The sequence below is a fragment of the Silurus aristotelis genome (genome assembly GCF_946808225.1).
Source record: "Silurus aristotelis genome assembly, chromosome: 2".
Lineage (NCBI taxonomy): Eukaryota > Metazoa > Chordata > Actinopteri > Siluriformes > Siluridae > Silurus > Silurus aristotelis.
Genome location: NC_139575.1, coordinates 26,222,994 through 26,247,140, shown reverse-complemented (window position 1 = coordinate 26,247,140; position 24,147 = coordinate 26,222,994). Strand labels below are relative to the sequence as shown.

Here is a 24,147-nt window from a genome sequence, read left to right as displayed (position 1 = left end):
TGCGCACAGAACTGCAGCTTATGGAAGCTTTTCATCACCAATCTACAGACTGTTGTGTGTGGAAATCTAAAGAGATCATCAATGTAGGAAAAAACTCAAACAGGCCTGTCTGCTACCAACAACCTCTGTAACATGATTGCATTATTTTTTTGTCTCCTTTATTTTAATATTTCATTTTGAGCATTAACTAAAGCCTCTGACTTGTTTCTGCCTGCTTTTCTACATTGTCCTTCTGCTTAATTAGCTGATTAAACGACTGTATGAATGGACAGGTCTTTTAAAGTGGCTGGTGTGTGTGTGTGTGTGCGCGTGTGTGTGTGTGTGTGTGTGGGGGGGGGGGCCACCTAACACACATGCAACTCCCTTTCTGTCTCTTTTTCCACTTTTCCAAACCACATTCCATTCATGCTTCTGGGAGGAAGTTTATTGCCCTGAAAGCAGCAGCCGGGGGGCATCCTGTAGACTATAAATCAGGGAATTTTTGTTTTCTTGCAGAATAAACTGCATTATGGGACATGTTTTAAATCTCACTGTCGCGCTCACATAGAGAATAGTGACTGGATCTGAAGATTATGCAATCTCGGTATTACTTCCTTATGAAGCTCGGGCAAGGCGTGGACTAGTCAAATGAGTGTTTTCGAAAAACGAGGACAGCTGAACAATCTCGTACAGATCAGATTGTCCCAAATAGAGATTTTTTTTTTCTTAACGTTTCTGGGCGAGAAACAGGCTGATATTACATTTCATATGGGATATTACTGAAACTCGTACATCCAAGACAGCTGAGTCCATACGCACAGATTTTGTCTCACGGGTTGTCCTAGGTGCTCTTCAGGTAAGTTACTCAGCTTTCAAACTATTTATCTATTCACACTCTTTTTTTAACCATGTATATACAATTTTCCCCGTGTTTAACCCTAACACTACAAATTAAATCCACCGCAGGGAAATCCTACACTTGCCCTTTTTTTCTCTTTAAGAATAGGTTTACAGTCTGAGTTACCAATCTGAGTCGACTCACCGAATCGCATATTGTATATAAGCATTTTTTTTCCACTCCAAAACATTATTCTCTTTTCTTTTTGTGTTTCTTTCACTGTAGTTAAATGTTTTTACCTTTTTTCAACACCTGAACTATTTATCAGTGCAATTCATTCATCTTTACTTTGACGTCGCGGTATCGTTTGGTTTTGTAGCCAATTCAATCAACAAACACGATTTATGTTTGTTTTTCGTCAGTATCTAGCAAAAAATAGGTTTGGATATGTGAGTTGTTTCTCCGTCATTATTAATGAGGAGGGAAAACGTGCAAACTTTGTGCAGTTCAAGATTTAATAGGAGTCGAGATTAATGAGTCAGAATTAAATGGGAGTCGATTTGTAGTCGATTTGACTCGTTTGGGAGTCGACTTGAATCGGTAGGAATTCCAATCAACACTGTATGTAGGTTACAGGTAGGCCACATCCACATTCGGGGGGCAATAACCGGTATAGGCTGGTTACTCAAAATCTACCAAATCTACAATGTCATCATATATCATTCATCTTACTGTGAAAAATACGTTTTCAATATTTTCTAATGCTATACATCTACGGATGACAGGTAACAATTACACCAAAATGACACGTGTATACATTCCTGCCAATTGTACATTCATATTACTTTCTTATGACTTTATATTCTACTTATTACACGTATGCAGTGCTAAAGTAAGGCAGAAAAATCATAAGAATACAAGCGAGGAGAATATTTTAGAAGAATAAACATCTTTAATTTGTATATACTTCATATTGTCCTTAGACACTAATGTATTTACTTTATATTATATATTTATATAAAAAGTAGTAGAATACAGTATGCAGTGTACCATATGGAAAAATTGGAGTGTAAATTTAAAAGCATAAAAAAACATTGAGATACACGAACTGCAAAACTTTTCTTTTTTTTTTTTTGCCGTTCCTGTACGTAGAAGAACATTTAAAAGGAATAAATACATATTTAGTTTTTATTTTCTTCTTTCCATCATTACACCAGTAGAAAAAAGTTCAGTGTGCAGTATGGAAAAATTGAAACATGTAAATGAACCATTTAGAAAAAGTTTTCTGTCATTTTTATAAAACGTCCAATTTTCCAATTGTCTTTCTCTCAATTATTATGATAGATAATCAAACAGTACCCTGTTTGATAATAGTAAGTCAGCATAACAACATCAAAAAGAAAAGAACATGTTTTCTAGATGGGTTGAATAAAAGCATTTTAAAATCATAAAGACTTCCAATAATACAGTAAATCATTGCTAAAATAATAAAAGATGAACATGTAATTGCAGGTAACAAGGAGGAAAATACTGTATAATATGATGTCAGAAAACAAATTCGACACAATAAAACAATACATACTGTATAATGGTAAGAAACATGAGACTTAACATAAACAGCTAATATGTAAGAGAGCACCCAATAGATCTACTCTTTAAATTAAAAACAGAAACAGATTCATGCATGATCAGACCTATGGAATGTGGAGCATTGCAGATATATTGCATTAAATGCATATATTAGATTACACTGATAAGGCTTTTTTTCCTCTATCCAAGTCTGCCAAATTTCCATTGAGCAATATTTTTTACTTTATTGCAGACTGCTTCTTAAGGTGTCCTTGTCAGGCTTAATGTGAAAAATGCATCTAGAACAGAGGTATCCTAACGTTTTCCATTGAAGGGCTGAAGATTAAATTGCATTATACAATACAGCAATATATTACACTTAAAGCTGCCATGGTTCCCCTCATTTAAGATTTCATAATAAATAACAAATCAGTGTCCTAACCAGCTAATGCTTAATTAATCTATATGAATTAATCCATATTATTTATTATATTTAGTTTAGACAGTGTTAGTGGTCTAAATCAACTTAGGCTAGAAAAATCTTTTCAAACAAAGAAATACTGGAGATGTTTTCTGGCCGCCAGAGCAGGTTTGACCAAATTCTACCTGTACATAACTGTGTCTGTATGATTCCTAAAGAGATTATGACGTTTCTTAAAGAAAAAAACAGTCACTGCTAAACCGGATTTCAATTTGTTATCCAAAAAAATATTATTTATATTTAGTTGCAAGTCTCACTTTAATGATCAACAAATATATAGAATTAAAGAAATGTGTTCCTTTAAGTTATTGTTAATTTGTGCTTGATTTAAAGATTTTTTAAATTATTATTGTTTTTTATTATTATTATTATATTATATTATATATATTTATTTGTCCTTTATTTAAAGATTAGTATTCGCAATGTAATTTTATTATTATAAAAAAATTATAATTTTTTTTTTAAATAAACAATGAATACATGTTTTTGTTCTCTGTGAATTATCTTTGAAATCTGTGAATAATCAATATAAGACCTTGTTATATATTTAGAATATTGTAGCTCATTCTGAAAAAGGCAAATGAGATTTCTCCAAAATGGGAAATGCTAGAAGGCATAGTCACAAATATGTTTTTGTAAGGTGTAAATATGCGCTGCCATCATTCACTCTACGGCTGCTGATTTCCTTTGAAAAATTACATTTGCTCAATTTCCTATGACATAAAAAGCCTTAATAATTTGCTCTAATCGAGGGTTGTTGGAAATTGTAACATGTATAAATATCACAAAATATTACAAATATCAAATGTAGTACACTGGACAAATAAACAAATTGTTTAAATTTTTGTGATGTAAATGTGTGTGGAAAAAAAAAATAATCAATGCATATATTTGATATTTTATATATGATCTCAAAAAAGCATTATTCCTTGAGCTTGACTTGTATTTCCTTCCCTTGACTTTGTCATCCTATTTTATTTATAGATCCCTGGTGATGATCAAGATAATTTGAGGAACAGTGACTGTTGTTTCCTTAGGCTGCACAAAGGGACAGCAGACACAGAGATGCTATTTGGGGCTTGGACATTCTTAGCATGTGTCTGGCTACAGATTCATGTGACCACGAATGCTGAAACCTGTCCTGTAGACCAAAGAAAGGCTGTTGATTTTACCGTTTCATATTCGTCACCTTATTTCGAAACGTCAAAACCCATCCAGAACATAGCGGTGTACCAAGAATTCTCAGAGGTATATATAGCCTCACAGAATGTGATCGAGGCTCTGGACAACAGTCTCAAGAAGATCTGGGAGTTACGCACCGGCCCTGTTGGCAATCCCGAGTGTCAGACCTGCCATTGTGGTATTGGGGATGATCCGAACGCATCATTGAACACAGATAATCAAGTTCTACTTTTGGACCCGAAACCTTTTTTGCTGTTCCTGTACATTTGCGGGAGCAACCAGTATGGGAGCTGTGCCTTTGTTGAACTTGAAAAAAGTGCCAAACCATCTATAGCCATGTGCCTTTTCAATGAAAAAGAGAACTCAGACACACTTTGTCCTGATTGCATTGCTAGTCCTCTAGGCACGAAAGTCAGCATTGTAGAAGAAGGCCAGACGTCTTTCTTTTTTGTGGCTGCCACCATCAATAGCACGATTGCAGGAGATTATGGCAGACGTTCTATCTCAATGCGACGTCTGCTTGCAACAGAAGATGGATTCCATGCCGACGTCAAGGGCCTGACAGTACTTCCTATGTTCCAGGATTCCTATCCTATCGACTACATTTATACCTTTACCACTCGGCACTATACCTATTTTTTGTCTGTCCAGAGGGAGAACCCCTACGCCAAAAACTCTGATTTGCAGACTCATCTGGGGCGGCTGCCAAATAGGGATAGCGAGGCGTGGATGTATCGCGAAGTCAACTTAGAGTGCCACTTCAGGCCTAAACGGAAGCGGAGGAGTACTGAGAACATTGTGTACAATGCAGCGCAAGCAGCTCATTTCAGCATAGCAGAAAAGGACCTGGCCAATGAACTAGGCATGACGGATGAGAACGAGAATGGCGTCTTGTACATCGTATTTGCTATTACCGATAAAAAGGGAAATCCTACTAGAAAGTCTGCTCTTTGCGCATTTCCCATAGTGAATGTCAACACATTAATCACACAAGGTATGGATGCATGCTGCAACAGTAGATCTGGACAACTTTCCCGGGGTTTGGATCACTTCCAGCCGAGTACTAGCTGTCCTCATGAGGTAAACAGATTTCTATATAGGTTGTCATTTTGTTAGGTAGTGCCGGACCTTAGTCAATCATTCATTTTTTATTATTGAAGTAATATTGCCTGTGGCATGAATTGAGAAGATTGAATTGTGGATAGAACCAGGAAGTGACTCATTTTTATTGTTTGTAAAAACGTAATGTACATACTAATTGCATAACAATGCCAAACCTTCACCCACTTGTGGATACAAGTTGGAAACTTTTAATCTTTAAAAATCTTAAATATAAAACGAATGCAGTCACGTTCTTTTAGAGCATTGTTCACAGACACAGACAGCAAACACGGGTTTGAATTATAAATGTACTGGCAAACCTGTTAGTATTTGAGTGTGTGTGTCAAGAGCAGTGTATCTGCTGTGACTGATAACAATAGCTTTCTGTAATCTGGAGGTCATGAAGTCCAACACACAGAAACCAAATATAATAATGAGCGGTTGAAAAAAGTGCACAGTTAGAGGGTTCATTTTCTTTTCAAAACGGATGGAATTTATTTGAAAAAAGATTCAATCGGTGGTTTAATTAACCGCTACTAAAACCGTTACAACATGGTATAGTGGTAGTAAGGTTGTGTTTTTTACTTCTATATGTTTTTCCACGTTCATCTTTCATCTTTCAAGTTTAATACAAAAATTGCTTATACAGTTTGGTCACAATAGTCTGGTCATTTATTTTATGTTATTAAATTGTATTTTTTTTATTTGTATGTCTGTGTTTATGTGCAGGTTATATGTATAGTGCCAATGTAGTATCATAAAGATGAAAAAAGACAAAGAAACTGATGAAAAACACAAACAAATTTTATAATTTCTGTCTAATCATTAGTAAGATTTGATTTGTAATTTACATTGGTCATTGTAATTACCTCAGGGAATAATATTAATGATCAAGTAATAAAATAAAAGACATAAGCGATTAGAAAAAATTGTAATTTGCTACAGCCCTACTATATCTATATCTATATATCTATATATCTATCTATATATCTATATATATATCTATATCTATATATATATATATATATATATATATATATATATATATATATATATATATATATATATATATATATATAATATCAACTGAAGTTTTCCACAAGACCCAAGGTACTAAAATCGGGTTGCTTTTTTAAATTAGATTTATTCATAAGATGACTTGTATTAGGTTATAATATTGTATTGGTAATGCAATTCTCTATGGCATAAAAAAAATAAAATTGCATACTGAAAATCTAACACGTCATATATTGTGTTATCAATACCTGTAGTTGACACGTTATTGTGTCCAGCTGCTGTTGTTTAACAAGTAGGCAGAACAGCTTGTTTTCTGCTCAGTAAGCAGTTCTAGTGACAGTGTGCACTTCCTGTGACTGCTACTGCAAACACACTGGGTCAGGACACAGAGCTGCTTTTCCGTCTTTTTAACATCAGAAAAGAAAGCATCAGCATTTAATTAGATACAATCATTTAATTAGATTTGTATTTCCAAAACCAAGTTCACAGCAAGGTATAGTAATGCCACAAGTCAATAATGCATAGCCATGGATGTTTTTAATGAAATTCTGCATATACTGCAACCTCTACAATAAATGACATTTGTCATTGGTTAGACACACTCTGTCCCCACCTTACTAGGTTTATGACTCCAGTGTTAAAAGTGGCCAGCTGGCATCCAAAGACTTCCTGATATGTAGTTGCTTCTTCCTGTTTAAGTGGCCACTATCCAGGCTTCAATGTGAAATGTATCCAATACAAAACATTGCAAACTCTGTTCACTGGCATGTAAAATGTCTCATCCTTATTTGTCTTAATCTCAGCAAATTGTAGTTAGGCCCTTTCTTATCTCAATGAATGAATTTGTGAAGAAATGCCATTTTGCGAGGTCGTGCAAGTATTGTTTATGCACTGGGGATAAGTCTAAGGTGACAAAATAATGCTTAATATGTTTTAAAATAAGTATTAAAACATTTTTTATTTTTTTTTGTTTATTATGTGTTTCCTTGTTCCCCATCAGGGAGAGAGCAGACAGCAATGTGAAGCCATGCCCACCATGGTGGCAACTCCTCACTCTAGAACAGACTTCTTCAGTGGGCAGATGACAGACTTACTCACATCCATTTTGATTACCACTATTGGTTCTGACACTATAGCGCACATTGGGACTGATCGCGGTAGACTTCTGCAGGTGATCACCTTATAATTGCCCCAAAAATAGACCGTCTTCTGATTGAATTAATTTGTGGTTAAGCGTGTTAATTTTTTTACACAGGTCATTCTAACTAAGTCAAACCCTATCGTGTTTGCCAACTTCTCTCTTGTTGAAGAGGAAGGGAAAGTGTCCCAAATTGCTGCTGTGCAGTCTAATGAGTCTTTGCTCTTCGTGGTTGGAAACAAGGTACCGTTTCTCTGTCTTGATCTCTCTCCCTGCTGTATCTTTCAGGTAGAACCAAATAATACTACGGTCATGCTGTGTTTCACTCTCTTTGTCTCTTTATCTCTTTCTCACTCTGTTTTGCATACTCATTCTTGTGGATTCTGACGGATTTGTAAGTAATTTGACTAACTTGCATTCAAGTATCAGAGCGAAATGACTACGCTTTAAATATTTACAAATAAATTTATGCAATATCTGTGACTAACATATCTTTAAAGGTCAGGATGCCATATTATCTAGTCTGCTTTATCCGTAAGCCTCTCTTAAATGTCTTCAGCTGTTTTTTCTGTAGTCCTGTTTAGAGGGGAACTTTATTAATCCCTGATGCACAATTTGCCACAATGCAAGAGGAATAGGGAGACTTAACTAACAGTGCGCACCAAAATCTTAATATATCCCTTTATGAAAGGATTTAAAATGTTGATATAAACCAGGATACACTAAGCTTAACCGTACAAAACATATTACAGCTTTTTAGGTTTAAAACTGTAACAGGTACAATGAGCAGTTGTGGTCGTATAGTAGGCAGTACATGTAAAGTGGCAGTGTCTGCGCAGTGGCCGCATATATACGTTTGTTGTGCATTGTAGTAATTGGGAAATCACTAGACATGTTCAGTGGACCTTCAGACAAGAATGATCTTGCATTTTTTTCCCTAAAATGCCAGTCTAGTGGAAAAGCAGTTTCCCTGGTTTCTATCCTCAGTCCTCTATGAATTTTTGCTTGTTATGTGGTGTCTTTTGTACAGGATGAAAGAAAGTATTTGTACCATTGTCTTTGTGTCTGTTTGTGTGTATAGATGGTGACTGTGTCTCCTAAAGGACCAGGCTGCAAACATCTGTTAACTTGTACAGAGTGTATGCAGGCCCCTCGCTTTATGGACTGTGGCTGGTGTGATGGAAGGTGTTTAAGATTTTCTGAGTGCCAGGGCCAGTGGACTGACAACACTTGTCCTCCAGTTATCACCGAGGTGATTGCCAATTCTATGAAAATACTTTGTTTTATGTTTTGCAAGATGGAATGATGTGAGTTTGTTCTCAAGCAGTTTAAAATCATCAGTAATAAATTGGATAGACCTTCTGATGTTGCAGGAATAACTAATGACTGTTGTCTTAAATTCAACATCTGTTTGGATTTGGGAAAACGTGTAGGAGGCTTGTCAAAACAACTAGGTTGTTGATTTAGACATGTTCATATAACATATTCAGTTCTCTTTCAGGAGCAGGTCACACACTCAAATAAATTATCCTGAATGTTCATTTATTACTGAATAAATCATACATAAAGAACTGTGGTGTTAATACATTGTACATTGGTGACTATGGTATTATTGAGATTAAATGAGGGACCAGTTTAATACACACTAATGTGTGTATTATAGTCCCATTTCCTGGAAACAAAATCACTTGGAATCATACTCATTGGTTAGGAGGGAATTATGCTTTTTTTGGGTAGTGGCCACCTTCTTATTGAGAGAAGGGAAAATTTTTCTCATTGAGTGTGAGGGAATCATGATGTCACTGGGGGAAGGGAATTATGTTCTCAGCGAGTGGAAGGGAATCAAGTTTTGACTTGGTGGTAGAGAATCATGCTTTTATTGAGAGGGAGGGAACCATTTTGTCATTACATTGCAAAGAATCATGCTTTTGTCGGGCGAGATTGAGTCATCATCTCATTTGGATATGTCTGCATGGTTCCTGTATACCAGGGCCAAATATTATATATATAATATAATATAAAATGGTACAAGAAAAATAAAAAAAGTATATTTTAAAGTTAAATCTATTGATTTCTATATTCAGAGGATGGCACAGTAATGGTCATTTAACTTTTGTTTGTTTTTTTATTATTATTATTTTGTTTAGGGATTAATTCTGAAATCTGTTATTTAGTCTTTTTCCAAAATCTTTGTTTAGGTTTTTCCAAACACTGCACCACCTGATGGTGAAACAGAGATTACACTGTGTGGCTGGGATTTACAATCTCCCATGAAGCCTGCCATCACTGCATCTACTCACCAAGTCAGTGTGGGACAGACCAGCTGCTCCATAATACCAAGCAAAAGTAAAAGCACAGAGTGAGTAGTGCACACACCTTAGCATATACATATACATACAGTACACGCACACAACAACAAACTCATCTCCTGTTTACTTTTTTCAGGCTTGTATGCCAGATGCTTGCTCAGTCTCCCGATGTGACGCAAGACGTAGAGATTACCGTTAATGTGAATGAGGAGAGAACAGCGCGTGGTTTCTCCATCTCTGGACAAGCACGCTTGCAAGGTTTTAGCTTTGTGGTAAGCAAAGGTTCTTTTTTAATCCCTTTCGACCCAAATCAGACAAAAAATGCAACAGAATGTAAACAAATGTAGCTGTATTGATATTCACTGTGTTGTTTTTGATTTGGCTGTGAGCCTGTACAAAGTCTGCAGTAATGCCCCTGATGCAATTTTAAAAAAGTATTTTTTTAAATTCTTCTTCTATTTAGAAACCAGTTCTCATGGATATCAGTCCCAACTTCGGGCCCAAGATTGGAGGCACAAGGATTACACTTTCAGGGAAACACCTGGATGCTGGACAGACAAGAACAGTTCGAATAGGAGATAAGATCTGCCCTGTTGAAAGGTTTTCAGCAATATATTATGGTTCTGATTATGCAATATACATTAGCCTTGGCCTTCTGTCATAAACTGAAGCATTTTTTTAATAGGATTTTTAACAGTGGGACCTGGTCCTCTGTAGTCTGCATGTCAGAGGGGGTGGATAATCTGACAGAGGTGAATGTAACACTTCTAATTGACAAATCAGTTATATCTGAAACTAAACAATTCAGCTACAGAGAGAATCCTACGGTGAAAGAGCTGAAGCCTAACTGCAGCTTTAGCAGGTGAGTCCCAGGATTACATTGGGTATGTATGTATGTATGTATGTATGTATGTATGTATGTATGTGTGTATGTATGTATATATATATATATATATATATATATATATATATATATATATATATATATATATATATATATATATATATATATATATATATATATTTTTTATTTATTTATTTATTTATTTATTTATAAGATGTCATACTACTCATTCCCTATTTCTTTGCTGTATATTGCTGCTCTGGTCATTTGTGGAGACTCTTATAATCTACACAGTCAGAAGCACATTAAGAATCTTTTATACTGTGTATTTGCATGCACTATATGTAAATTCATGTCTAGGAAAAAAGGATGCACAGTAAGTTTTTTTTTTTTTTTTTTTAAGGACATAAGTTTAATACATGCAAATGAAAACAGATTAATACACTAATGACAAGATGGGTGAAAACAAGACTGAAAAAGAAACCGAAACAAACTTAAGCAAACTAAAGTGCTTGTTGCCATGGATCCACAACAAAGGCACAACATTGTTAATATGTACTTACAAAAACAATTTTCACTCATATAGGTGATATGGGAAAAAAATATGTGGCCACCTCCTTCTCACAGCTGTATATGCCTTTAAAATCCCATTTTGGATTTAATCGCTCCTTGTTGTTCTAATGACCCCCATTATTCTCCACTATAGTTTGAAGGATGGCTTTGGGGTGCTCATTTAAATACAAGATCATTAGTGTCACGCTTTTTTGTCAGATGAGAAGTCCTGGCTTGCATTCAACATCCAGATTCATCTCAGATGTGTTCAGTGGGCTTGAGGTCAGGGTCCACAGGCAATTCAAGTTTTTCCTCTCACCTTGGCGTCATAAACCTTGCATTGTTTACAGAGCATTGTTATGCTGGAATTTGTTTTGGCCCTTTGGGGTTTGGTGTGGGAATTTGTAATGCTACAGCGTGTTCTACAAGTCATTCTACACAACTGTGTGCTTCCAACATTGTGCCAACATTTTGGTAAAGAACAGACTTGATGGTCAGATATCCACACACATTTGCCTGAATAGTGTATCAAGTAGACCTCTCAAATGCAGCGAATTCTAGGTCCTAAATTATGTTTTGTTTGGCTGACTTTGTATACAGAGGTTCCAGAATCATCATACTGGGGGAAAATCTGGACATCGTGTCCCAGACTACAATTCATTACAATCCCAAGAACTCGAATCCTGTCCAAAGTGTAAGTGTTTTAACACATTGGCTGTTTTTTTATGTAACTTATTTGTATTGTGCCACCAATATGAACTCAGCTGAAATTCCTCAGGTGTGTGGGGGTTCTGTGAGTCCAACGCAGATGGAATGTGTGACACCAGCATGTGAGGATTCAGATGGTGTCCTCTCAGTGGACATGGATGGAGCTAAAAACATTGTCTCATTGCCTTTTCAATGCTACCCCAATGGCAAGCCAATTCCCTTTGAACATGATGACCACATGCTTCTGCTCGAACCAGGAATGGACAGAGTCTCACTTCATGTGTGTCTGCATTTAAAACTATTCTCTGTTTAAGAATGTTTATCAAATTAGGCAAATGATATGTTCATTATTTGTTAAAAGTGCTTATTACTAAATGTGATTGTTGTTTTTGACCTCAGCACGAAAGACTGAGCTTGGTGAGCCATTGCATGGACATCATCATGACTATAAATGGTGTGAACTGCAACGCTCAGGTCCGGGAAAATGAAATCTTCTGCAGAATCCCTAAAAGTGTTGTGATCCCCAAAGAGGGGGCACCAGTCATGGTGAGAGAACCAACAATTTTTAAATCATTATTTTTGAGTATTACAAGATATCGTGTTGGTAATGTAAAAGGTCAAGTAAGTAGAAACTGAATTTGCATCAACGTCTCCATTCTGTATAGAACATAAAGATTTGTTCTTGTTCATATTTATTTAGTTGAATTTAACCTAGAGCAAAAGACAAATATTTCATTTTAAAGTAGTTCTTCTCAACCATTATAGGTGTCACTGAACGGGGAGATATTTGATGTTGGCCGAGTGGCATATGCCCATGACATCCTCCCTGTTGCCATTGTGTTAGGGATTTTTGCAGCAATAGCAGTAGGGGCTGCTTTAGCATTCGCAGTAATGACCCATCTGCGCAAAAGGAAAAAAGGTGAGGCTTTACATTTGGTAACTGCTAAAAACTTTAGGTTCATTCTAAGGATCTGCAGGATACTTGTTACTTACAGTATTAGATGATGGACTCTGCTACCTATTGTTATGAACCTATGTTCTGAGTCCAGTTGTTAAAAAATGGAATTTAAAGTAAAACGCTATTTAAATATAGATGTGATGCCACATATGCATTTAAGGCTATTCGCTGACATAACGTATCAGCCCGCTGGATTGATTGTTATTTAAGTAAGGTAACAAGTTTGCCTGGCAAGAATTATTATAATAGGCATATACAAATAAATGATGTTAATATTAGCAATCATTTTGCAGCTGTGGAGGCAGAGCTACGCTTGTCGATATTTTCCAACCGCAATGGGGAAGTGTCACCTTTGGGAGACTACAGACGAGGTAAAGTAGATGCTATTATAATGGTCACTCAAATCTCCTTACTAGATTTTACTTCATAGTAAATAGTGAATTCATAGTAAAATGAACATGATTCTACCACACTAGTAAAAAGCTTTTAAACCATTAGAGAGTATGTAGGATCACAGGCATGAGTAAGGTTGCAGAAAATTGTCAAACATTTGATTAAAAACAATGTAAACATTTTAAGCACTACATTACATTTTGATTAAACATACACAGCACTACAATTATCCCTGTGTCAAATCTACAGCCATAACCAATTTTTCTATAAATTAGATTTGTCCATTAATACCTCTCGTGGATCGGGCATGGCATTCTCCGGATTGATGTACGCCAGTGGTGTAGATCCTGCCGCTCTTCCGCTTGTGTCACCACAGACCATTTCCTTGTCGGCCCTGCGGCCTGAACTGCTGGAGGAGGTAAAGGATGTGCTGATTCCTCCTGAGCAGCTCAGTACCCAGAGGGACGACATTATTGGCAAAGGTACATGTCAGCATATCTGTATGTAACATTTTAATGCTTATCGCTCTAGATTATCTAGTTGTATTGAGTTGTCATTCTCTCTTATTCAGGTTTTTATTTTGTCATTCTCTCTCATTCACTGTCATATAAACCCCACTTTCATCTGACATCCCCTTCCATCTCGTTATGTCACCGATCTCTGCAGGTCATTTTGGAACAGTTTATCACGGCTACCTTAAAGACCGTGAGAATCATGAAATTCACTGTGCAGTGAAGTCATTAAACAGTGAGTGAATTTAGATTATTATTATTATTATTATATTATATTATATGTATAATATTAGATTAACAAATACGTGTCTAATATAAGATAAGTTTTCAATATTAACAATGTACTCAATTATGTAACAATGATCATGTACAATTTAAAATAAATTAATCAATTATTGTTTTTTATAATAAACTATTACAAATTAATTATATTTGTAGAGTTTAACTGAAAGCGATTATAGTTTGATATGAAGGCTGTGTATTTACAGGAATTACAGATGTGGAAGAGGTGGAGCTCTTCTTAAAAGAGGGCATCCTGATGAAAGCCTTTCACCACCCTCATGTGCTGTCACTGCTGGGAATCCTGTTACCTGCTGAAGGCCTTCCTCTTGTGGTTCTGCCATACATGAAACATGGAGATCTCCGGCACTTTATCCGCTCTAAAGAAAGGGTAAGATTAGCTAGTTAATGTTGTTGTATTTTCCATAATTGACTTCTTCAGCTCATCTGTAATACTAGAATACAAATGAACAGCAATCACAGGCACTTATAGCTTGAAGCAAGTATTCATATGACTGATTTTTAAACCTGTAAAAATGTATTTTAGCTCCTGATACATGACCTCCATCTCTTATTGGACATTCCTTCATTCAAATATATATAAGGATTTGTGTTATGTGTATTGAATTGATGTGTGTTTCTTCCACAATTTTGTATACAGTTAAGGCTTAAGTATTTCAAATTTAGAATTGACATGAAAATTATAAATCCACATATTTTATTTGACCATGCATTTCTAATGCCGGGTAACTTAAGTCGTCTTCTTTGTTAACAGCCGTAACACAATTCTAGTGGGTCACAATTTTAGCATTGATACACCAAGTTGACTGACCAATTGTCAAAACTAAGGGTTCATCTTGAGTCCACCTCTTGCTGAAAAGCTAGTGCCTTTTATACATAGGCAAAGAATCCACAATTTATTTTCCTATTGAGAAAATTGAAAATGACTGAAGATACCGCTAGCATCTTTATAAAATGTATGTTGGAAAGACCAGTAGGTTCAACTGTTCTCTAAAACAGTGATTTTCAACCAGTGTGCCGCGACAAACTAGTGTGCCGTGAGAGATCGTCAGGTGTGCCGCGGGAAATCATCTAATATCATCTAATAATTAGTCCGGTGGCTGTCGCGCGGCAAAGTGCTGGACCGTGTGTATGAGCTGCGAGAGGAACTTAGAGTATTTCTGACAAACGAGAGGTCCGATTACTCAAAGCTGCTTGCAAGTGATGAGTGGTGTACAAAGCTGGCATACCTGGCTGATATATTTCATCATCTGAATGAACTGAACACACGGATGCAAGGCCGAAATGAAAACCTGCTTACAAGCACTGATAAAATGAACGGATTCCGTTTAAAGGGGCAGCTCTGGCAACAACATGTGCAGCGTGGCAACCTTGAGATGTTCCCGCTCACCGAGAAACGTCATGATGGCAACACTGCTGTAATGTGCGAGGTGATTGGCACACATTTGAAAACTCTCGAGGAGAAGTTGTCATTTTATTTCTCTTCAGCCTTCACAGAATGCCTTGACTGGGTTAGGGACCCATACAGTTTAGCATCCATTGCTGGAAAGGACATGACTTTAAAGGAGCAAGAGGAACTCATTGAACTGAAACAAGATCGTGGTTTAAAGCTAAACTTTGCTGATCTTCCTTTGGACAGTTTTTGGTTATCTGGCCAACAAGGCTATTTTGACATTGCTCCCGTTTTCAACCACATATCTATGTGAGCTGAGCTTCTCAAGCTTGACTGCGATAAAAACGAAAAACAGAGAGAGACTGAGAGCTGTTGAGGAAGAGCTTCGTGTGTGTCTTTCTACCATTCCTGCCAGGATATCCATTTTGTGTTCATAGAAACAGGCCCAGGTTTCACACTAAGTGAGTATAAATACATTTAGAAACTATATTATTAACTATATGTTTTTTTGTACTGTGTTAGAGTGTCATTTTGGTTGGTGGTGTGCCCCAGAATTTTGTAAGTGTAAAAAATGTGCCGCGGCTCAAAAAAGGTTGAAAATCACTGCTCTAAAACAACAGCAAAGGAAATCTGTTGTCTTCATCATCATGACCAGAGAGGCTGTTGTGCAATAAAGCCCCTATTCTGAGGCCAGCATTAAAAGTCAGAATAAAGATTGCATCTTTATTTCGGGGGAGTGTTTTTTGACCAGGTGAAAGAAAAGAGGAAAAAGTCTGAGGCTTGTAATCTGTAGAACACCATTTCAATTGTGAAGCATGGGGGTGGCAGAGTCATGTTTTGTAGTAAATGGGAGATGGCATCTTGCATAAAACATAGGTGGACTGTACTGAAGATGCATTTCTGGGCAAATAGGAGTTACACCAGGTCTGTCATGGAAAATTGAGAAAAACATCCAAAGTGTTAGAGCATCTCCAAAACTGCAGCTCTCACGGGCTGTTCCCAGTCTGCAGTTGTCAGTATCTATCAAAATGGTCCAAGGAAGGAACTGGTGACAGGGTCGTGGGCAGCCGATTATAACTGTATTGCTATAAAACCAAAGAGGTGACCAGACTTAAATAGACACTCATTGCTTTGTAGAAAAATTGGACATAGGAGGTTTTGCTTTACTGGTTGATACTGGAAATATAGCCACATAACTTTCGTTTTTTTTTTCTTTTTCTTTTTCTTTTTTCAGAATCCTACTGTAAAGGACCTGATTGGTTTTGGGCTTCAGGTTGCTAAGGGAATGGAATATTTAGCACAAAAGAAGTTTGTGCACAGAGACCTGGCAGCACGCAACTGCATGTGAGTGATTATTCAGGTTCACAGTGTGGTAACCGGAAGCATTGTTTGTTAAGGAGTTACTGGTATAAATGAGGTGATGTTCTGGCTGCTCTTAGTAGTGTCATATATATTTATTTGCAATGATATAACTACTCATTATCTATAGAAAACCAAAAGGTTGAAATACCAGGCATATGTGAATACCGTAATTTCCGGACTATTAAGCGCACTCAAATATAAGCCGCACCCACTGAATTTGACAAAGATTTTTATTTTGAACATAAATAAGCCGCACCTGTATATAAGCCGCAGGCTTAGTGTCTACACTAAAACTAATGGACTTTACACAGGCTTTAACGAAAGACAGTGTCTGTTATACGGCTTGTATATAAACAGTAACCTACCAAGAAAGTCATTGTTCACTGTCTTCCTACTTCCTTTCACAACAATTTCTCTTTTGGCTTTGTCGTGCGTTTAAAAATTACCATCAGTGAAGCTTTTCTCCTGATGCCGTGCAGCTCAGAACACAAGTGCGTTTTTTCATGCCCGGTTGTTTTCAGCGTGACGAATGATTCGCATTTCCTGTTGCCAGTCCGAGTGAGCGGCAGGTCAAATGTCAGAGGAACCTCGTCCATATTTATGATGTGGTGCGGCCCGATTCAGTGGGAGCGCATCTGATTTAATATAAAGTATTTCATTGGTTCACCTGAACCGATCGCCAATTTCATTAGTCTAATGTTATGGAGCTCAGTTTTTTGGCTTGAAGCTTGTGAAACTGGAAAAAACCCAGGAAAAATCCATAAATTAGCCGCTTCGTTGTTTAAGCCACAGGGTTCAAAGCGTGGGAAAAAGTAGCGGCTTATAGTCCGGAAAATATGGTATACTGTAAGGTAATGTTTTCAACCTTTACCTGCCTTTATACTGGCTCTTTTAATCCTTTATTCATTTAAATGCTTTTCCAGGCACTGTGTATAGTTGAGGATTTATGACCCAGATGATGAAGTGCCTCTTCTAAAGCTTCTATTTTCATTATTTTCCAATTCGGGAAGTGTTTGGGGAACAGTCGTTGATAAGCACGCTGAAAAAATAAACACAGCAAATAGCAGCAGCCAAATATTTATATACAGGATATTAATAAAAAAAAATAATTATTCATTTTTTTTCCAACGCAATGTATCATCTGCATAGAAAGTAATGGAACTGTGTAGTTTGATGGATAGTTATTAAACTATCAGATGACCGCAGAGTTTGGAGTTTGGTGCAAAAAAGAAAACAGTAAATTGTTAATCTAGTTGTATTTTTCTCTGAGAAAGATGAAGAAAAGCACTGACATGTTCAGCCTAGACTAAAATGAAATCACAGAGTAGCACCAGCAAAGCAGGATATTGCACGGCATATTAGAAGTCTTGTGCAATTGTGGTTCCAGGCTGGATGAAACATTTACCGTCAAGGTGGCTGACTTTGGCATGGCACGGGACATCTTGGATAAAGAGTATTACAGTATTCAAGACCACAAACGTGCCAAGCTACCTATCAAATGGATGGCCATCGAGAGTTTACAGACTCAAAAATTTACCACCAAATCTGATGTGGTAAGTTATTGTAAATGTTTTTTGAAATTGTTAGCAATATACTGGTGCTTTTATTTTCTTTATAGTGATCATGTTATTCTAAAACAATATTATCTTAGCTCGTAACTCTGACACATTGTCTCTGGTCTGTTTTCTAGTGGTCATTTGGTGTACTAATGTGGGAGATGCTGACCAGAGGAGCGAGTCCATATCCTGATGTTGACCCTTATGATATAACATCGTATCTGTTACAGGGACGGCGACTAGCACAGCCTCAGTACTGTCTCGACTCTCTGTAAGAGAACGTGGAAATCTGCTATGAATTTAGAATAAAAATATAACTGTTGAATGTTGCTTATATGGACTATTAATAATTTTCATAGGTCAAAATATTTGCATGGACTGCCATTTATCATAATTGAGAGATGTTTGTTTTCTTCATTTTTTTTTACTTTTTATAGTTACATTATTAAAGAAAACATTTTTAGTCAGAAGTTCAGTTCAGAGCAGGATTAGAAATCAGTTGTTGTGAGCACTCATTGCCATGTGTCTGTGCATAACTCAAGGGTGTTGACATAAAGGGGGGTTTACTGGCTATGTGTAAAGTGTGATTTCTTGAATCCCTACAGGTGGTGTATCCTATTGCAGTGCTGGAACCCTGAGCCTGATTTCAGGCCAACCTTCTCTACGCTGGTGAAAAGTTTGCAAGAGATTCACTCTATGCTGGAAGGAGAACACTATGTTAACCTGCAGGTGACTTACGTGAACCTGGAGCAAGGGCGTCCCTACCCCTCTATTGCTTGGGCTTCCCCATCACTACCCGAGAGCCACAGCACCGAAACACTGGACCGGCTGGAGAATAGTGGAGAAACTTGATCTTCAGCCATCATCACTGAGAGGTTTATTTAAAGACAATTGCTGAATGTATAAAACGAAATGTCATTTGGACAGAGTTTGGAGCACCAAAGTGTGTCAGTTTACAGTATGCTATTGTGCCAATAGTGTTAAATAACATTCGTCATGTTGGGTGAAATGCCACAGTCTCTTTAGTGGGTGTGGCCAAGGTTTATAGAACTTGTCACTACGAGTTCTAACTGATCATTAGACTTTTATGGTGCCTTGCTCATAGACATGATGGGCAAAATGTGGCAATAGTTGTAAGCAAATTATGAGTTTGTACGTACAGAAGAGGTTCAAAAGGAAAAACACCCACAAATACAGGAATTAAAATATCAACACTTAGGGAGCTAATCATTTTCTTATGTAAGTCTGATTTTTTTTTGTTGTTGTTGAATTTTCAAGATTTGAATGTTAAAGATTTTGATCTTTTTAATTTGCTGTTAGTTTCTGACTGCAACTTCCAAACAACTTCCACTTTTGTAAGAAGATAAACTCCACTATAGCAGGTTATAGTAACAATGTGTGCATGAGCCGTCCCACTGATTATGAAACTGGAATATGGTACCAAATTTGTTCTCGGCTTTACTCTAGTCAGTGTGGAATAGATGTTTACTGTATTCAGAATATAGCTGTAATCTTGTTTTGCACTGAACAGATAGTAATTTTTATATATATATATATATATATATATATATATATATATATATATATATATATATATATATATATATATATATATATATATTGTTACTTTGAATTTTATTGTTGCGTGTTTTCTGACTGAATTGGAACAAATGGCTTACACGTTTCTTTCCATGTTTTGCATTATCACACACGTGACAGAATGTAAAGAGATTTTATTTTTATTGAATGTAGAAATATAGAGAAATTTCACACATAATCCTGATGTTTCAGGATGAGACTACTGTTCTGTTCTATTTAGACAAAAGTGGCATCTATGTGGGCAAATTATTTGATGCTGTCGATTAACATTAAATACAAATTAGTTCCAAAGAATGAATGAAAAGCATGATCAAATTAAAATGAACTTGCCAAATTATATATGATTATTTGAGGTTGTTCCTAAACTTGGATTCCCTGAAAGAGTCACCGTTGAGGTCAAAGGTTTACATACACCTAAGCTAAAGATATTTAATCTCAGGTTTTCACAACTCTACACATTTCATGTTATTGTACATTTCTTGTGACAAATCAATTAGGGCATCTGATCTGTTCACGTACAAGGTCATTTTAATACAAGTGATTAAAGACAGATTTACCTCACTATATTACACCACATTGACTGCCTCTTGATAGTTTGAGATTCCAGAACTTGAAGTCATTGCTTTTAGAGGTTTAAATTTGACAGATCACATGATAATGAGTTAATTAAGGGTATACTATTGGCTAACAACAGCCTGCCTTTAGAGTGAGTGCATTTTTGCCCTTGATTTAATGGGAAATACCAAGCAATTCAGAACAAAAAAAGAAGTGTGAGCCTTTTCATTGGAAGCAATTTTCAAACAGATGAAGTTACCATGAGCATCAGTACAAACATTTGTATGCAAATATAAAAATCTGACACTACATCATTCAGAATCGAACTCACACCTGGTTACACATCAAACAAATAAACACCCATGGTTGAACAAACCTTGGTCCAAATAGTTTGGAAGCATCAGGTATGAAATATCTATTGTTCCTGTCTTTTTGGATCAAACCCAAATATCTTCACTGTATAGCAAAAATGAAGGGGGAAAAAAATTGCTTAATGGTTCCAATACATTCAGAGTAATTGAATGTGGTCTTGTCCATTTTACCAAATAACTTTGGTCTAAGTATAGTATCTTCTTCTTCTTTCGGGTGCTCCCATTAGGGGTCGCCACAGCGGATCATCCAACCACACCACTCCACTGCCCTCCCTACCATTCACACACGTACTCTGTCTTACTCCTACTGACATGGCCGCAGGAAGTGGGGGTGCTGCAGCACCCCCTATTGGCGAGAGAGATTTTTTAAAAATGTAGGCCTATTAAAAATATTTTGCACAATTTATAAATTCCTTATGAATATTTTAGGAAATGATTTTGACACACTTAGGCTATTAAGTGTATTTTGGATTTTAATTAAATTATTTTGATTATTTTAATTATATTGATTTTTCAAGTTCATTTGTAAAGCGCGTTTCACACGCGCGGGTGATTTTAGTTTGGCTTTCTCTGGCAGCGCGCAAACATAGCCTAATGCCTTGCCCTTGTGGAAGATAAAATTAGCTCTTCGTACCTTTTACAACAACATGAAGATATCAGAAAAAGAGATCGGTGGTCTCTTTCCTGCTCGTGTTCCACATCCCTCTCAAAGCGCAGAGCGGTAGGCTATAACGCGTCTTTGTGTGGAAATATAAAACTGTTGGTTTTTTTTTTGTTTTTTTTTTGTTTTTTTTAAATGGATTCAACTTTATTATATTATGTAAGTTACCAGTATTTACTGATATTTATTTCAATGCTTTACAGGCTTTAGTGTGTTGTTTCTTTGTTTTTTGTTTTTTTATTATTATTTCAAAACAACCCCCCAACCACCGAAACACCGCCGGTATTTGGTCCACTACCACCACGGTGATAAAAAAAAAAAAAAATTCCATCGTCACAGCCCTGTTATTTTTTAAAATGTATTCTAAATAGGCCCATAGGCTCATAGGTTTTTTTGTCAAAAAAAATAAATAATTCACAGCACCCCCTGTTCAAAATTACTTCCAGCGGCCCCGCTTACTGACTTTCATTCCCCTTCTCTCCAGCACAAATCTCCACCTCTCCAGGCTCTTCTCAACCTGCTCACTACTTTCACCACAAATCACAATATCATCCGCAAACATCATAGTCCAGGGAGACTCCTGTCTAACCTCGTCCGTCAACCTGTCCATCACCACTGCAAACAGGAAAGGGCTCAGGGCCGATCCTTGATGTAGTCCAACCCTCAACCTGAACCAGTCTGTCGTTCCTACTGCACACTTCACTGCTGTCACACTGTCCTCATACATGTCCTGCACCACCCTCACATACTTCTCTGACACACCTGACTTCCTCATACAGTACCACAGCTCCTCTCTCGGCACCCTGTCGTACGCTTTCTCTAAATTCACAAATTCACAATGCAATTCCTTCTGACCTTCTCTATACTTCTCCATCCACATCCTCAAAGCAAATAAGGCATCTGTGGTACTCTTCCTCTGCATGAAACCATACTGTTGCTCACAAATGGTCACCTCTTCTCTCAGCCTGGCTTCCACTACTCTTTCCCATAACTTCATGGTGTGACTGTTCAACTTTATTCCCCTGTGCTTACTGCAGGTCTGCACATCTCCCTTATGCTTAAAGATCGGTACCAGAACACTCCTTCTCCATTCCTTAGGCATCCTCTCACCTTCCAGAATCTTGTTAAACAATCTGGTTAAAAACTCCAATGCCATCTCTCCTAAACATCTCCATGCTTCTACAGGTATGTCATCTCTCATACAGCTCCTCATATGCCTTTTCCTTGGCTTTTGCCACATCCCTCTTTACCTGCTGCCACATCTCCTTGTACTCCTGCCTACTTTTCTCATCACTCTGTGTATCCCACTTCTGTTTTGCCAACCTCTTTCTCGTTATGCTCTCCTGCACTTCCTCATTCCACCACCACATCTCTTTGTCTTCCTTTCTATTTCCAGATGTCACACCAAGTACCTTTCTAGCTGCTATCCTTATCACTCCTGCAGTAGTTTCCCAATCACCCAACACCTCATCACCACCACCGAGCCTCTGTCTGACCTCTTCCCTGAACCTCACACTACACTCTTCCTCCTTCAGTTTCCACCATCTTATTCTTCTTTCAGTCCTCACCCTCCTCCTCTTCTTCTTAGCCTCCAAAACCATCCTACAGACCACCATCTGATGCTGTCTAGCTACACTGTCCCCTGCCAACACCTTACAGTCTCCAATCTCCTTCAGGTTGCATCTCCTGCATAGAACATAGTCCACCTGTGTGCACCTTCCTCCAATCTTATACGTCACCCTATGATCTTTTTAAAATACGTATTCACCACTGCCATTTCCATCCTTTTAGCAAAATGTACCACCATCTGCCCTTCCACATTCCTTTCCTTAAGGCCATACCTACCCATCACCTCCTCATCACCTCTGTTCCCTTCACCAACATGCCCATTAAAATCTGCCCCAATCATCAATCGTTCTTTCCTAGGTACACCATCTACCACTTCATCTAATTCACTCCAGAAACTTTCCTTCTCCTTCATCTCACAGCCAACTTGTGGGGCATAGGCACTGATGACATTTATCATCATCCCTTCAACTTCCAGCTTCACGTTCATCACCCTATCAGAAACTCTCTTCACCTCCAATACACTCTTACTGTACTCTTCCCTCAGAACCACCCCTACACCATTTCTCTTTCCATCCACACCATAATAGAACAGTTTGAACCCACCTCCAATGTTCCTGGCCTTACTCCCTTTCCACTTAGTCTCCTGAACACACAACATATCTACCTTTCTCCTTTCCATCATATCAGCTATCTCTCTCCCTTTACCCGTCATAGTACCAACATTTAAAGTACCAACCTGCACCTCTACTCTCCTACACTGCTCCTTTTCCTGCCGTCTCTGTAGACGACTTCCTCCTCTCCTTCTCCTCCTTCGGCCAACAGTAGGTATCGGCTAACGATACCTGTGGCGGTCGTTGTTAACCCGGGCCTTGACCGATCCAGTATGAAATTCTCATTTGTGATCCGCATATTTGATTTGGCACATGTTTTACGCTGGATGCCCTTCCTAACGCAACCCTCCCCATTTACCCGGGCTTGGGACCGGCACTAAGAGTGCACTGGCTTGTGCATCCATAATGGCTGGGTTGCTCTAATTATAGTATAGGCCTGTATTATTGATATATAATTGCATTTCAAAAGTTTGTGCTTTCCACACCACAGTACTCATGACTCGTTTCCTCTGTACTTTATTTTTATCTGTTGAGATAAATAGCAAAAAAAATGCAAAATGTGTCGTATATTGGACAGGCAGATGCAATG

General features: G+C 37.4%; 1 protein-coding gene and 1 long non-coding RNA gene across 3 annotated transcripts in view; one reads left to right on the top strand and one right to left on the bottom strand.

Annotated features, from left to right (window-relative positions):
- The window catches only part of LOC310722430, a 143,357-nt gene that overhangs the window by 12,188 nt on the left and 107,022 nt on the right, over positions 1-24,147 (bottom strand). The window lies entirely within an intron of this gene.
- Positions 403-19,720, top strand: mst1ra (macrophage stimulating 1 receptor a). Of its 2 annotated transcripts, none has more exons than XM_083531413.1 (21): positions 403-835; positions 3,852-5,129; positions 7,168-7,338; positions 7,423-7,548; positions 8,387-8,557; positions 9,504-9,664; positions 9,751-9,886; positions 10,078-10,214; positions 10,300-10,476; positions 11,611-11,704; positions 11,789-11,998; positions 12,118-12,264; positions 12,484-12,637; positions 12,970-13,047; positions 13,345-13,551; positions 13,736-13,816; positions 14,070-14,251; positions 16,509-16,618; positions 18,024-18,189; positions 18,327-18,463; positions 18,798-19,720. In XM_083531413.1, exons 2-21 carry the CDS (start codon positions 3,933-3,935, stop codon positions 19,042-19,044), a joined length of 4,089 nt encoding a protein of 1,362 aa, XP_083387539.1. In that variant the 5' UTR covers positions 403-835; positions 3,852-3,932; the 3' UTR covers positions 19,045-19,720. The 2 variants fall into 2 exon arrangements, with proteins under 2 accessions (XP_083387539.1, XP_083387538.1); XM_083531412.1 differs by lacking the exon at positions 403-835 and adding an exon at positions 2,388-2,408.

What these genes read in the sequence shown, in the direction of transcription:
- mst1ra (XM_083531412.1), top strand. An exon ending in AAGATCTGCCCTGTTGAAAG is followed by an intron (nt 10,215 to 10,299) that starts GTTTTCAGCAAT and finishes TTTTTTTAATAG; the next exon opens with GATTTTTAACAGTGGGACCT. An exon ending in TCTGCGCAAAAGGAAAAAAG is followed by an intron (nt 12,638 to 12,969) that starts GTGAGGCTTTAC and finishes ATCATTTTGCAG; the next exon opens with CTGTGGAGGCAGAGCTACGC.